Source organism: Sapajus apella, unplaced genomic scaffold, assembly GCF_009761245.1.
Source record: "Sapajus apella isolate SASKATOON/1434 unplaced genomic scaffold, GSC_monkey_1.0 scaffold94, whole genome shotgun sequence".
In the NCBI taxonomy this organism is placed as follows: Eukaryota; Metazoa; Chordata; class Mammalia; order Primates; family Cebidae; genus Sapajus; species Sapajus apella.
In genome coordinates this window covers 1,672,216-1,688,956 of record NW_022437034.1, presented here as the reverse complement: position 1 = coordinate 1,688,956, position 16,741 = coordinate 1,672,216, and the positions used below count along the sequence as shown (strand labels likewise).

The window sequence follows — 16,741 nt, the reverse complement described above, 5'->3', positions numbered from 1 at the left end:
TACTCGGGAGGCTGAGGCAGAGAATTGCTTGAACCTGGGAGGTAGAGGTTGCAGTGAGCCAAGGTTGTGCCACTGCACTCCAGCCTGGGGGACAGAGCGAGATTCTGTCTCAAAAAAAAAAAAAAAAGAAGGGTGCATAGTAGGTGTATATATTTATGGGGTACATGAGGTGTTTTGATACAGGCATGCAATGTGAAATAAGCACATCATGGAGAATAGATTCGTGGAGAATCCATACCTTCAAACATTAATCCTTTGAGTTACAATCTAATTAAACTTTTAAAGTTATTTAAAAATATACAGTTATTATGGACCTTAGTCACCCTGTTGTGCTATCAAATAGTAGGTCTTATTCATTCTTTCTTCTGGTTTTTTTTGTGCCCATTAACTATCCCCATCCTCCCACTACCCTTCCCTGCTTCTGGTAACCGTGCTTCTACTATGCCCATGAGTCCAATTGTTTTGATTTTTAGATCTCACAAATAAGTGAGAAAATGCGATGTTGGTCTTTCTGTGTCTGGCTTATTTCACTTAACATAATGATTTCCAGTTCCATCCACGTTGCAGATAACTGGATCTCATTCTTTTTTATGGCTGAATAGTACTCCCTTGTGTACATGTACCACATTTTCTTTATCCATTCATCTGCTGATGGACACTTAGGTTGCTTCCAAATCTTAGCATTGTAAACAGTGTTGCAACAAACACAGGCGTGCAGATAGAACCTGGGATCTTTATTCATGTGGCAAAAATTTATGGTGGTGTCTGCTGGGTGTCTGACAGGGGCTGGAGATGAGTAGCTTCCAATTCAGCTCCAGGATCCATTTGTGGAGCAGCTGCTATGGGCTGGGCTGAAATTTGGCATTACATTTACTCCCCTCAAACCCACTTTACAAATGCAGAAACAGACTTAGGTGCAGGTATTATTATAATAAGAAACTTTTCCAAGGGTACCACCCGGTGAGTGCCTGAACTGGTTAATTCTTGTCCCCATTCTCCTGGGAGAGCGCGGAGCTGGTGGGGCTCCCCGCCCCCCGCCTCCCTCCTGAAGCCCTCCTGTTTTCACAGCTACCTTTCATCCCCTTCTCAGGAAAGTCCAGGGTGTTGGACCCCAGGCTGGGGTAGGCAAAGATGAGAAGGGGGGACAGACGCTGGCATGTGGGGTACGGGAGATTCGCGCGGAATAATGGGACGCAGCTGCCAGGGCTGCAGTGGGCGGAGAAGCGTGTCCCCTACTTCGGAGGGGCGCTTGGGGGGCGCTGTGTGGGGACAGGTGCACGGGTGCCATGACGACTGCGCCGCGCGAGCCCCCTCCTTCCCCTGGCCAGGAGGTGCGAAGCGGCGGGCGTCTGAGCCAGGCGGACAGCAGCGCTGTGCGGGAGCCGGTCAGTCCGAGGGGAGGGAAACTGGCCAGGGTCTGGGGCCTGGGAGCGCATACCCCCTGCCGGCTCCCCGCCCGCCTCTTCTCGGACAGACCTGCTGCCCAGAGAGCGCAGAAGCAGGGGCTTGGGCCCTCGCCCACCGGCCCGAAGGGACCCGCTGCCTCCAGCCATCGGAGACCGCTGGAGCCCGCAACAGGGGGCAGCATGGAGGGTGAGTGGTCCCGGGGCTGGGGGCCAGCAGTGGGGCGAGGTACCGACTCTGGGGCATGGGGCCGAGGGAGAGGAGAGGGGCCAGGCAGCTGATCACCCATGTCTGTCCAGAGCCAGACGATGTGACACTCTGTGTGTGACAGAGACAAAGACACTGAGAGAGGGAGAGAGACACCTGAGGTGCCCATGTGTTCATGGATGTGTGTGTGTGTGTGTGTGTGTGTGTGAGAGAGAGAGAGAGAGAGAGAGAGAGAGAGAGACAGACAGACAGAGACAGACAGAGTCAGAGGAATAGAAAAACCTGGGGGTGCTCTGTATTCATGTTGTGCATGTTTGTGTGTGTGTGTGTGTGTGTGTGTGCGCGCGCATGTGACAGAGAGAGACAGAGACATAGAGACAGACACTGAGAGAGAGACAAAGACTTGGGGTGCCTCTGTAATGTTGTGCATGCGTGTGTGTGTGTGAGAGACAGAGAAAATGAGAGATAGACAGAGACAGAGAGAGACCGAGAAAGGCTTGGGGGTGCCTCTGTATTCATGTTGTGCATGTTTGTGCGTGTGTGTGTGTGTGTGTGTGTGAGAGAGAGAGAGAGAGAGACATGGAGAGACAGAGAGACACACAGAAAGACCTGGGGGTGCCTCTGTATTCGTGTTGTACATATGTGTGTGCATGTGTGTATGTACAAGAGATGTACACACACACACACAGAAAGAGAGAGACCTAGAGATGCCTCTATGTCCCTGTTGAGTGTATGCATGCACACAGTCCCTGCTGTCTGAGCAGAGAATCATTTGAGACCAGGTACAGAGGTGAGGACAGCTTGGTTATTAGCTTCAGAGGAATTGTCACCGACTTTGCCTGCTTCAAGGAGTAGAGGTTGTGGGGGAGATGGGATTCTAGAGGTGATACCCTCCATGCAGAGAGAATTTCTCTCCCTAAGCAAAGGAGAGTGAACTATGGACCTCACCTTCAGAATTTTAAGGGATAGTGGCCCCCAAGGCATAAGGCTACCTGCTCCCACCTTACCAGAACCCTCTTTCAGCCGTTGTGGACAAGAGGAACCATGTTTAGGCTGACAGCCTGGAAAACCAAGGGCAGGTCCACTGTCTTGCTGGGTGTCTTTGAGATGGTGCCTGAACCTCTCTGTGCCACTGGTCACCTGTCTGTCAAATGGAGGAACTTAACATTCAACTGGCTTCACGGGGTGCCTGTGAAGTTAAATAAGATGTGTTGTACAACACGCCAGTATGAGATAGCTGCTGCAAGAGGTAATAAACCCCAAAATTCCAACCAGTAATTGCAAACACTGCTGTTAAAAAAGAAAATTGAATTTTATAGAAAATCTTGTGAGGCTGCACTTGTAGTTTTCCAGTGAGCCAGGGTATGAAAAGCACACACACAAAAGAGGCACGAAGGAATCAATAATCCCAGAGGAATCTGGAAGATTGGCAGGATCTGTAAGAATAGCGTTAGCAAAGTGCTGAAGCTCCAGTGAACAGAAGTCAGGGGGAAATTGGCAAAGGCAAGAGCAAAGAGCTTTCAGTGTCTAAGTAAGAATAACAGGAAGGAATCTGCTCTGGCTTGGGCTCGAAGGCAGGCAGACAGAGCAAGACACAGGCTATTTTACTTCAATTTGTGGAATAAAGACATAAGGAGGAAATTGAGACCCAGGATAGTCCAGTGATCGGAAGAAAACATCAAGCTCACTCACTGCACCCCAGACACACGACATCTTAGGGGCCCAGAGGTATTTACAGGTGTAATCATCGCTTTCGAGGAAATTATAGAGAATAAAGGAAGTGCCAGAAAACGGAAGATGGGCGGATGTCCTGATTTTCAAAAAAGGGAGGAAATACAGATTTTTTATTTAATAAACTTCTACACTGCTAAGATTAGTATTGACCTCTATTAAAATTCCAGAAGAAATTACCAAGCACTGTGTACACTTAGGAGATAATAAAGCACTCGCACAGCTCAGAATTTTTCGAAATTCCGAGCTATACACTTGCAAAGATGTTTGCCTGAGCATGTTCATCACAGTGCAGAATTGGAAACCATCTAGATATCCATAAATTAAGTAAATTAAATAAAAAAGGAGACACACTTGCAATGACATACTATGCAGACATTAAAAACTGTACTTAGAATTTTCTTTATTGACATGGAAATCTGTTCACTACCTACTGTGAGTAATTTAAAAAAATAGTTTTTGAATGCATGTGTAGTAATGATCTCCTTTATGCAAAATTACATAGGTTTATTATTGGAAATATGTGTATATACATATACAAGTATATATGCAAAGAGGTGGTCACTAGCATCTTTGTTTGATTCTCCTGCTTCTGAAGCAGACCCCAAGACAAAAGCTTGGGTAGAGGGAGTTTATTTGGGTGATGATGCCAGGCAGTGGAAGTGAGGGAATGAGGAGAGTGAGAAAAAGAGGCCGAGCGCAGGGTCTCACGCCTGTAATCCCAGCACTTTGGGAGGCCAGGATGGGAGGATCACGAGGTCAAGAGACCAAGACCATCCTGGCCAACATGGTGAAACCCCATCTCTACTAAAAATACAAAAATTAGCTGGGCCTGGTGGCATGCACCTGTAGACCTGCTACTCGGGAGGCTGAGGCAGAACAATCGCTTGAACCCAGGAGGCGGAGGTTACAGTGAGCCGAGATCATGCCACTGCATTCCAGCCTGGTGACAGAATGAGACTCTGTCTCCAAAAAAGGGTGGTGGGGGGAAAGGCGAGAAATGGGTGCATTAATGAGCTGGTTTTAGCTGCAGGCAACTGGGGGACTCTATCCTGCTGGGGACACTCTGAGAAAAGTGCAGAGGGAACCCGAGGTTTACCCCACCTGAGAGGTGGTGTTGGCTGCTTCCCCTCCCCACTGGCTGAGGGTTGCCCCACTTCTGCAGTTTTGGGCTATCCCTGTTTGTGACTTCAGAGAGAGCAGAGTAGAGAGACTCCCAGGTGCAGACTTGGTGGGGTGCTGAAAATTAGAGGAACCATTCATCCCAGCTGAAATCTTTGGACCAAGATGTGGCAGGCAGAGAGCATCACAAACACAGGGCGTATCTCTGAATGTGAGGATTTTGTCATATTTACTCTCTCTTTCACAGTGCTCAGAATTTTTTGTTGTTGTTTTTGTTTGAGAAGGAGTCTCGCTCTATCCCCCATACTGGACTGCACTGGCACGATCTCAGCTCACTACAGCCTTGCCTCCCGGGTTCAAGCAATTCTCCTGCCTCAGCCTCCTGAGTAGCTGGGATTACAGGCATGTGCCACCACACTTCACTAATTTTTGTGTTTTTAGTAGAGACGGGGTTTCACCATGTTAGTCAGGCTGGCCTCAAACTCCTGATCTCATGATCCACCTGCCTCGGCCACCCAAAGTGCCAGGATTACAGTCGTGAGCCACCGTGCCTGTCCTAGAATTCTTTTATAATAAGCACAATAAAACAAAAAAGCATTTTCGAAAAGAAAGAAAATAATGTATTGTTTATTAGGAGTCTATATTAGTACTCACTGAGAACAAATCCAGGAGCTCAAACAACTGAACATCAAGAAAACAAAAAACCCAATTAAAACATGGTAAGGGATCTGAATAGACATTTCTTGAAAGTGCTCAATATCACTAATGATTAGGAAAATGCAAGTTAAAACTGCAATGAGACATCATCTCATACCTGTCGGGGTGGCTTTTACCAAAAAAGACGAAAGGTAAGTGTTGGCAGAGAGAAGAGAGGACCCTTGCGTGCTGTTGGTGGGAGTGTAGTAAGTTAGCACAGCCATTATGGAGAACAGTATGGAGCTTCCTCAAAAAACTAAAAATAGAATTACCATAGGATGGAGCAGGCTCATTTCTGGGTACTTACCCCAAAATTTGAAATTAGTTACTTGAAGAAATGTCTGAACCTCACGTTTATTGCAGCACTATCCACAATAGCCAGGCTATGGAATTCACCTAAGTGTTTATCAACCAATGAATGGATGAGGAAAATGGGGTATGTATACACAATGGAATCCTATTCAGCCTTTAAAAAGACAGAATTGTGTCATTTAAAACAACATGGACAAAACTGGAGAACATTATACTACCTAAACTAAGTCAGACACAGAAAGACAAATACCACATGTTCTCACTTATATATTGAATCTAGAACAATAGAACCCATAGAAGCAGAGAGTAGAATGGCTCTGGAGTTGGGGAGAATGGGGTGATGGTGCTCAAAGAATATAAAATCTCAGTTAGACAGAAGGAATAGTTTTCTATTTATTGCACAGCATAGTGCATAGAGTTAATAATAGAGTACTGTACATTTCAAAATTGCCAAGATGGCTGGGTGCAGTGGCTCATGCTTGTAATCTGAGCACTTTGGGAGGCCAAAGTGGGCAGACCATTTGAGGTCATGAGTTTGAGATCAGCCTGGTCAACATGGTGAAACCGCAACTCTACTAAAAATACAAAAATCAGCTGAGTGTGGTGGCACACACCTGTAATCCCAACTACTCAGGAGACTGAGGCAGGAGTACTGCTTGAGCCTGGGAGGTGGAGGTTGGAGTCAGCTGAGATCATGCCACTGCACTCCAGCCTGGGCGACAGAGCAAGACTCTGCCGCAAAAAAAAAAAAAAAAAAAAGATTGATGCTGGGTGCAGTGGCTCATGCCTGTAATCTGTGCACTTTGGGAGGCTGAGGCGGTGGATCACCTGAGATCAGGAGTTTAAGACCAGGCTGGTTGCCGGGTGCGGTGGCTCAAGCCTGTAATCCCAGCACTTTGGGAGGCTGAGGCGGGTGGATCACGAGGTCAAGAGATCGAGACCATCCTGGTCAACATGATGAAACCCCGTCTCTACTAAAAATACAAAATATTAGCTGGGCATGGTGGCGCGTGCCTGTAATCCCAGCTACTCGGGAGGTTGAGGCAGGAGAATTGCCTGAACCCAGGAGGCGGAGGTTGCGGTGAGCTGAGATCGCGCCATTGCACTCCAGCCTGGGTAACAAGAGTGAAACTCTGTCTCAAAAAAAAAAAAAAAAAAAAAGACCAGGCTGGTCAACATAGTGAAGCTCTGTTCTCTAAAAATACAAAAATTAGCTGGGTGTCGTGGTATACATTTATAAGCTACTTAGGAGGCTGAGGTATGAGAATTGCTTAAGCCCGGGAAGCCGAGGTTGCAATGATCCAAGATCTCTGCACTCCAGCCTGGGCAACAGAGTGAGACTCCATAAATCTTGCTTAAAAAAAGCAAAAACTAAAACTAGAACTAAATTTCAGATGTTTCCATCACAAAAAATAGGTATTTGATGGATATGTTAACTGGCTTGATTTATGACTCTACTTTGCATTCATAAATTATACCGTCGCTTTGTATCCTCAAAATGTATACAATTATAAATTGTCAATGTACAATAAAAACCTTAAAACTTATTTTAAATCTATAAAAAATAAAAACCAAGTCAATACCATCTGGAGCAACTGTTCATGAGACACCACTGGTTGGTAAACGTTTCTGTAACTCCACCCAGCTGTTAATTTTATATAGCTATTCACAAAGTGTGCACGTTTTACTAAATAGTGTTTCCAAAACAGAAGAACAAATCAAGCTAAACCTACTGAGTTTCCTCTTCCAGAATGGGTTTCTGAGAGGAAAAAAGATGAATACAAAAGTTCAGCAGGATACTGCCAAGATCTCTCAGAAAAACCTTGTGGCTTGATTGAAAGCCGTGGGAGGGATGCTGGAGGACCAAAATGCGGGCCTCATGAAAGGCTTGATAGCAGCCTACGGCTCCCTAGAAATCCAACCCTGACATGACATCAAGAATTTAGAGGGAAAATAAGAGGCATGCTTATCAAATCTGTGGATAGGAACCATAACACCCACAAGGCAATAAAGTCAAGATTTAAGGTTATCTCAACATAACAAAATGCTGGATTAAAACCAAGAAAATGAATGGTACATGTAAGTGAAATGTAAAGTCCTGAATTTAGATCTCAGAAAAATTAATGGCATCTATTTAAGACGGGGGAGAGCTGGCTTATATTCTTGAGGGAAGTTATAGGGTAGGGTGGGGGGTGGGTAGGGGAGGTACCAAGATGGGCTCACCATGAGATAGGCCTGGAGTCCCTCTTGCTGAATATCCTGAGATGTTGGGGTGGGGAGAGGGGGATGATTCTGGGGACAGGGGCTCACTCTTGTTCTGGCTCCTGGGAGCAGAACTGGGACCTGTGAGGGCAAGTTGCAGTAAGACAATTCAACTCAATCTCAGGAAGAACTTTCTGTCACTCAGGGCTGGTCTAGCGTCTGTCTCCTCACCAGTTCCCATATCCAGCTTGAGCAAGTGGGGGCTGACAGGTCTGATGACAGACTAGGGGACAGAAGAGAGAATTATTGGGTGGCTGGACGAAAACGACGGCCTGGAGGGGTCTCTGAGGGCCCAGACGCCTTCACCCAACACCTAGAGACAGGCACTACAGTACGCCAAGCCCCCTGCAGAGGTGCTACGGTCAACCACGCGGTAACCCTCATTTGCCTTCCTCATTTGGTGCTTAAGTGTGATGTTATGCTGTGGGACAAGTCAGCAGAAGGGCAGCAAATCAGATCCATTCCCCAGCCCGAACCCAGCCCAACCCCAGCCTTTCCGGGAGCCCCCAGGTGCCTCCACAGCTGCCTTCCCAGCCTGGAAGTTCTGTGGCTGAGAGAGGCCCAAAGGCTGGGAGGATATACACCCACACTGGCTGGAAGTGGGCACAGCTGTGGGGAAGTGGCCATGTGGGGAAGGGGATCACTGGAGAGAAGAGGGGACAGGAGTATACCAGCTGGTGTCCCTTCAGCACAGGACACAGTAGAGCTTAGAAGTCCAGGTGGATGCCACTTTTTCATATACCCCTTGGAAATGGTGCTGCCAGAGTCTCTGTGCACTGTCCTTTCCTACAAAGCATATCATCATCCTGGGGCTGCCCACCCAGCCTGGGAATTGAGCAGGGAGAAAACATCACCCCCATTTAGTACATGATAAGACTGAGGCCCAGGGGGCACAGATTGCCCTGGTTTGAACTGCAGCAGGTCTGCACAAATGGTCTAGATTCTGGGGACACTGTTGCACTGCAGCCTCTATGAAGTCTAGCTTTCTAGCTTTGTCCTGAAGATCTTCCACGCCTTCCTGTCTTACTGGGAGGGGAGAATGAGAGGGGCCTCAGCTGCTGCTGGGGAAGCAGAGGCCAGATGGGTGTAGGCCTGGTTCTCACTGGGTCCATGATCTGTTTGATGGCAATCTGTCCTGCTTCCAGCAATGAGTTGAGGAGATATTCTTACAGTGAGTATTTCTACTACGATCATTGGGTGGCCCATTGTACTGTAAAAACCTTGGGCTATTAGAGCCAGCAGGTCCATGAAGGCAGCTGCTCAACCCTGAGAACAAATGAAGAAATTGAAGTACAGTGAGTGGAACTGACAGCACAAGCTAACTTTGATCAGATCTCTATAAGACACAAACATAAAGAATTAGCCTGTAATCGCAGCACTTTGGGAAGCTTGGGTGGATGGATCACCTGAGGTCAGGAGTTTGAGACCAGCCTGGCCAACATGGTGAAAGCTGTCTTTACTAAAAACACAAAAATTAGCTGGGCGTGATGGTGGGCACCTGTAATCCCAGGTACTTGGGAGGCTGAGGCAGGAGAATTCCTTGAACCTGGGAGGTGGAGGTCACAGTGAACCCAGATCGTGCCTCTGCACTCCACTCTGAGCAACAGAATGAGACTCCATCTCCAAAAAAAAAAAAAAAAAAAAGGATAAAAAAATGTCTCTCATGTTTAAAAGCTTTTCGTAGCTCTCTTGTTAATAACTGAAATTGCATCATTAGAGCTTTTCTTTTTCTAATTTAATGTCTGACTCCTTTTGAAATGCAAAAGCCTAAAAGAGACACAGCACTTTGTTATAAGTCATTTCCTCATCCATGTGAACAAGTTTATCAGAATATTTCCTAAAAGATTCTGCTAGGGATGGGGAGGGAGAGAACATAAGTAACCGAGGACTCCAAGAGGTGATGCCTTGTTAGGAAGTAATGGATCTCAAAGGGGTTAGGTGTCCTCTTCTATTACTTCTCAGTTGAGCCCAGAGTGACCCTGGTTCTGCCTCTGGCCACTGTGTGCCTGCTTCTTCAGGCAAGGTTTTAGATGATATATGCACTGTTCATAAAGTGTCAGCTTTGTAGCAGAAGCCTCAGGAAGGCAAAGTTCCCTCCAAATCAAATATCCCTAATTGCTGCTAATGGACCCTAGAGGTCTTTATATGTGACCCAATGATACCCAAAGAGGATGAGAAAATGGTTGGAGGTGGCAGAGCCTAAGGAGGCACTCAGACTCAGAACAGGTCTCCTGGCTTATTTGATGCACCCTGAATCCCAGAGCCAACCAAAACCTGGAGGTCCTCACTACTGCACCCTGTATTCTGAGAACAAGTCTCTTTTGGTCTTTGAGTTTTAATTTTCCTGTGAAATGCAGATAATTCTCCTTTCCTTGTCAGAGATAACTTGATGTTTTACAAAACATATTTCAATCATAATGGAAATACCGTCTAATAGAGCCTATGGGATACAGCTAAAGCAATGCTTCTAGGAGGATTTATGGCCTTTAGTACCTAACTTACCTATCAACATTCATTAATCATCTTTATGTTCTAGGTCCTGTGCCAGAAAATGAGGAGCATTTTGAGCTGAACAAGGCATGTTTTCTACCCTTAAGACATTTCTAGTTTAATTAAAAGAAAAAAAAAATCTCTACGCTTAGCTGAAGTGAAATGTGACCAGCCCTGCAGGTAAACTGAACCTGCAGACCTTGAGGAAGCAGACAGCCATTGAACCCAGAAAGGAGCTCCAGGGCATATGTTTAGCCTTTCCGAGAGAGAGAGGGAAATCTCTTCATGCCCCCTTTACTTTCCTCTCTTCTCCCACCTTAAGCCTCTTCTACCTCCACCTTCCAAGGCCTGGAATTCTTTTACAGAGACTAAGAGTATAGGCTCAGTATGTGATAAAATCAGTTCAGTTTTCACTGTGAGGGAAATGACTTGTATCAGAACCTTTTCTGAATACAGGTTTTGATGGGTAAAACCAGAGACCCCCTGGAGGAAGCAAGGAGATATAAAAAAGCCCCAGAGTAGAAATATAAAGATGGGCTTACTTGGGGGATCCTGACGGCTGTATTCGCAACTCAGCCCTCAAAATCTTTGGCCTTTGCCAACCCAAATGATTCTTGGAAGGGCAACCTGCTCTCACTCACCAAAAAGAGGCCAGGCTTGTAAAATCCATGTTGCTGTGGTGGGTGTCTGGGGTGGATAGGCTTTGGTTCCGCCTGCAAGAGGAACAGTAGGAGGTTGCAGGTCTCAAGAGGCCTCCTTCCTCCTAGATCCCCTGCCACATCCACTTTTTACTCTCGTAAGCAGTGCTAAGAAACGTTTTGCCAAGGCTTGCTTCCCTAGGAACAAACCCAAATGAACTGAAACCACACTGCGACCTCTCGCTTCCCCACCGCTGCCTGGCAGACAGCTAATGCAGTCAATAAGCAGTCTGGAGTTCTGCAAGGCCCTTTGTAATTTACTCTGCTGTCTCTCTGAATATATTAACAACCCATGAGGTTGGGAGAGGCAAGAAGCCCAGGTCTTCCACATTTGAAAGCCAAGGAGAACACAGGGATGAAATAGATCTTCCCAGTTTTCTTGGGAATACCAAGGGGTGACATGGAAGCTTAGGGCCCACTATCATCAGTCTCCCAGCCACGCCAAACTATACTTCCCTTTAAAAACTGTACAAAAGCAGCTTTAAGACAAGTTCCCAAGCTTCTCCTCCAAACCAAGTTTCCCAATCCCCCAACCTCTCTTTTTTTTCTTTTTTCAAGGTGGAGTCTCACTCTGTCGCCCAGGCTGGAGTGCAGTGGTGCAATCTCAGCTCACTGCAACCTCTGCCTCCCAGGTTCAAGCAATTCTCCTGCCTCAGCCTCCCGAGTAGCTGGTTACAGGTGCCTGCCACCACACCCAGCTAATTTTTGTATTTTAGAAGAGACAAAGTTTCACCTCGTTGGCCAGGTTGATCTCGAACACCTGACCTGGTGATTCGCCTCCCTCGGTCTCCCAAAGTGCTGGGATTATAGGCATGAGCCGCTGTGCCCGGCCTCCAACCTCTTATAAGCAGTCAGTGACCAGTCATGCTTTCTGATTCCCAGGTCAGTGTCCCTTCCCTTCTGCATCAGCATAGTCTCTGAAAGATTACATGGCCTGTTAAGAGACAGCACGTGGGATGGTGTTGTGGAGGGAGGTGAGCACAAACATCTAGGGAACAGGAACCTTGGGGGTCTGTGGTGCTACCCCTGCCCATCTCTACCACTTTCTCTGACCCTGGGATTCTGAACCTGGACTCCGCAGACTCACAGGAGGTCCATGGATGACTAATTTTAATCCCCTTGTATTCACCAAGACACTAGGGTTACAATCAATATAGAAACAAGTGCTGGGTGACCTAACCAACACTAGGAATTCATTGGAAGGGTGTTGGGAGGTCATCCAAGGGACGGAAAAGCTGTATTACAAAGACTCAGAGGCAAATCCAAAGCAGATGAGGTCTGATTGGCATCCTCTGGCCAGGGGTTGGTGCAGACTCCTGATGGACAGTCCCTCAAAAGCTCCGTGTGAGGAGGTGGCTGATTCCCCAGGGGAAAAATCAGTACTCTAGAAAGAAGGGGTCATGGATGCAGGGTGAGCCCAAACCGTGATACTCAACACCCCCCTGAAAGTGTGTGTCAATATCCAGGGCTCTTTTTGGGACAGGATCCATTGCTTTTGGAGACCATACATTCCTCCAGACAGGAACCATTTATTGGCATAACAAAAGGAAGCCCTAGGAAAGCACCTGTGAAGGAATCAAAATGCATCAGGGACTCAAAGAATTTGGTGACCCCCGCAAAATGTGAAGCCGCACTAAACCTGACTGTGAGTGCCCGGAGGGCAGGGACTGTGTGGTTCAGTGGTTCTCAAATCTGGCTACACATAGAAATCACCAGGGGAGTTTTTTTGAAAAATGCCAGTGCCTGAACAACCCCATCCCCACCCCATCACCCATACCTCCCTACCACCTTCTAGAGATTCTGATCCAGTTGGAAGGGGCGGGATCTGTATTGTTAAAAGCCAGGTGATTTTGATGAGTCAGGGCCAAGAACCAGTGACATCATCAGTATTTTATCACAGCTATCAGAGTTTCCTTCTGATTAGAAAGGTTAAATGCAAGCTAGAAAAACTGAAAATAAAAATCACTTTAGGAAATACCACCCCTTGTGGACAAACACTGTTATTTTTTCTGTCATCTACAGTTCACATAAACATATGCTTTTTATACAGAATACGGACTTACAATGCATGTACGTACTATTTTTGGGGGGTGGGGGCAGAGTCTTGCTCTGTCACCCAGGCTGGAGTGCAGTGGTGTAATCACAGCTCATTGCAGACTTGACTTCTCAGGCTCAAGCAATCTCCCACCTTAACCTCCTGAGTAGCTGGGACTACAGGCAATGGCTACGATCCTGACACACTGCAACCTGCCTCAGCCTCCAACCCTCATTGCATTTCCAATACAATCCACACTCCTTAGCAGGGCCTCTGAAACACTGCATGGTCTGATCCCTGCTGACATCTCTCTGGCCTCACTCAGTGCCACTCTCCCCTTTGCCCATTACGCACTGGTCACTTTGCCATCCACTTAGCTCCTCACACACTCCTGCTTCTTCCAACCCCAGGGGCTTTGCTTGCCCCTTCTTTTAGCTCTCTATGGGAAGACAGCATTTATGCGTAATGGGCTGAGGCAGGTGGATCACCTGAGGTCAGGTGTTTGAGACCAGACTGACCAACATGGTGAAACACCGTTTCTACTAAAAATACGCAAAATTAGCCAGATGTGGTGGCGTGCACCTGTAATCCCAGCTACTCGGAAGGCTGAGGTAGGAGAATCACTTGAACCCGAGAGGCAGAGGCTGCAGTGAGCCAAGATTGCAGCCACTGCACTCGAGTCTGGGCCACAGGAGTGAAATTTTGTCTCAAAAAAGAAAAGCAATGAGGGGTCTGGGCAATAATCCTTAGTGTCTGCTGAAAATACTGTTAAAAACCCATGGCACAGTGGCTCTTGCCTGTAATGCTAGCACTTTGGGAGGCCAAGACAGGAGGATTGCTTAAGCTTAGGAGTTCAAGACCAGCCTGGGCAACATAGTGAGACCTCATCTCTACAAAATAACCTTAAATTAACCCAGCTTGATGGTGCATGCCTATAGTCCCAGCTACTCAGGAGGGTGAGGCAGGAGGAATTGCTTAAGCCCAGGAGGCAAAGGTACCTCACCTGAGTCCCCTAATTGAGACTAGCACCACACAGAGAATGGCCACTGGATATAATCTGATCAGGACTCTAGATCTGACTACCAAGTACAGGGGACGGAGAGCAGAACATGTAAAATGACATAATGAGGGAACAATTAGCAAAATCCAGTCTGCAGAAGCTCTATAGACCAATGACAGCCCATACGACACATATGCTGCAGAGGGGAAAAGAGACAGAGGGAAAACCTGTGAACTAAAAGAGACTTCGGCGTCACATGGACCAAATGCAATATGGGGATGATGGTAGATTTTATCATAATGGACCCTAGTGAATCACAATTCCATGTCCACACCTCTTCTGCAATGCCATGTTGCTTTCTTTCCTATCAAGAGGTGAAACTATTTCTCCACTGGCTTGAAACCGGGCATCCCTAGTGACTTGCTTTGGCCAATAGAATGTGACAGAGATGATGGGAAAATTGCAGAATCCAGGTCTTGCTCTCTTGGAACCCTGAGACCAGTGTTCTCTGAAGAAGCCCACACAAGCTTCCTGGAGGATGAGAGGCTACGTAGAGAACTGGGACATCCCAGCCAATTGTCAGCACTAATCACCAGCCATGTGAGGGACATCTTGGACCTCCCAGCCCCAGCTGAGCCAGCAGATAACTGCAGCAGCTGCACGAGTGTCCCAAGAGAGAAGAACTACGAAGATTGCCAAGCCACAGTGCCATACCATTAAATTTTGGGGTGGTTCATGACATAATAATAGGTAATAGAAACAGAAATCTTGCTTGGATCCTCACCCAAACAAACCAACTATTTAAAAAGTTATGAAATAATCAGGAAATTTTGCTGGATGCCAGATATTTAATGCCATAATGACATAGTTAATTTTGTTAGGTTTGATAATGATGGACATCACATTTTAAACTTATTTTTAGTATTTATTTATTTATTTATTCGAGATGGAGTCTCACTCTGCCGCCCAGGCTGGAGTGCAATGGTGCGATTTCAGCTCATTGCAACCTCCGCCTCCTGGGTTCAAGCAATTCTCCTGCCTCGGCCTCCCAAGTAGCTGGGATTACAAGTGCCCACTGCCACGCCTGACCAATGTTTTGTATTTTCAGGAGAGACAGGTTTCACCATGTTCGCCAGGCTAGTCTTGAACTCCTGACCTCAGGTAATCTATCTGCCTCGGCCTCCCAAAGTGCTGGGATTACAGGTGTGAGTCACCACGCCTGGCTGAGTCCCTATTTTTTAAAGGTACAAACTGAAACATTTATGGATGAAAAGAGTAATGTCTGGTATTTGCTTCAAATAATCCAAAGAGAAGCGGGGATGTGGATGAAGCAACTCCAGGCCTCAAGCTGATAACTGTTGAAAGCAGATGATGTATACATGGGGGTTCTTTATATGAATCTCTCTAATAACAGCTCATTAAACTTTATATTCTTGTGTATGTTTATTATAATATTCTCTCTCCTACATGTTAGACATTTTCCATATTAAAATAAAGATGTTTGAGTGCAATTGGAAGTCCTTGGAAGGCCTAAGCATGGGGGTATCATCTCTCATCAAACATCACAGGAAGTTTGCAGCTTCTCTGCCTCCCAGCAGAGTCCCTCTGCCCCATCCCAACACTCACCACAGTGCCCCCTCCTGTTCCCTGCAGCCCCGATGGTGCCAGCTCACTGGCCTTGCTCCTACGAGGATCTCTAGCCTCCTGACCCCCAGCCTCCAATGAGCCTCCAGGCCAGTGGCTGAGTTCTGGATGTGACAGAAAGATTCCAGAGGGACTCTTCATCCCCTGGAACAGGCTACATTCAGTCCCAGAGGAAGGCAGGAGGAGAGCTTATGAGACATCATGAGTCACCCCAACTAATGACTTCCCAGAAGCGCTGTGGTTGGACACTGAGTCTTCACTTCGAAACAAGGCTGAGGAAGGACACACCAAAGCTTGGTCCTTATTCAGAGACGCACAGAGCAGAGCCAGCTCAGCTGCAGCCTCACTGTGGGACCTTGAGCAAGCCATGGAACCTCTCTGACCTTCATTTCAAATGAAGCTAACACCTTAGGGGAATTCAGTGAGGGTTTTTATTTTATTTTACATTTTTTTCTTTGCTCTGGTCAAGATGGCATCAATGAGGGTTTTAAAAAAAATACAAAAGAAAACAAATGAGGCTAATATTTAATGACTTACATCATGGGCTGGCTCAGAGAGCTAAATAAAATAATAGATGTGGAAGTGCTTTGTTAAATGCTACACAGGTGGAACAGCTGATCACAGGACGGGAGGAGGTGAAGGTTGAGCAGGAGCCTCTGTTTTGGATGCTCTACTGAATGTGATGTGCCTCTGTTCCTTAGCCCTGGTTCCGAGTCTCCCTTCATTCTCCGTTTCTCTACTGCCTTCTTGCCTTTCTCAACTAAAGTTCCATGGAGGAGATGAACAGGAACATCAGCAGAGAGTTTGAGGGTGTAATAATTGGGTCGCAGCAGAAAACAAATGGTATACTCAGAAAGAGTTTAATTAAATTGAGTTTAATGGAAGAGGGGAGGAGTAAGAGAACCAGCTGGAAACAGTGAAGCACCCAGGGACTCACAACCACAGGAAGCAGTTACCATTTGTGGGCCTGTGAGTGAAGGAGAGGGAACAGTGTTACCGTAGTCAGGTGAGGGCTACAGCCACGGAAGGGGAGTCACCCACAGGAGCAGGCTGTAGCCATAGGAAAAAAACAGCTGCTGGCAGAATTGGGCCAGGCAGGAAGGGAATCAGAAGACAAATACCCTGACCTTTCTGCTCCTG

General features: G+C 46.8%; 1 protein-coding gene across 1 annotated transcript in view; it reads left to right on the top strand.

Moving 5' to 3' along the window:
• Positions 1-1,333: 1,333 nt before the first annotated feature.
• The window catches only part of NPFFR1 (neuropeptide FF receptor 1), a 31,264-nt gene continuing 15,856 nt past the window's right edge, over positions 1,334-16,741 (top strand). The window contains exon 1 of the mRNA XM_032256233.1: positions 1,334-1,593. Within this exon, the coding sequence (XP_032112124.1) occupies positions 1,587-1,593 (7 nt within the window). The 5' untranslated portion in view covers positions 1,334-1,586. The remainder of the gene's footprint in view (positions 1,594-16,741) is intronic.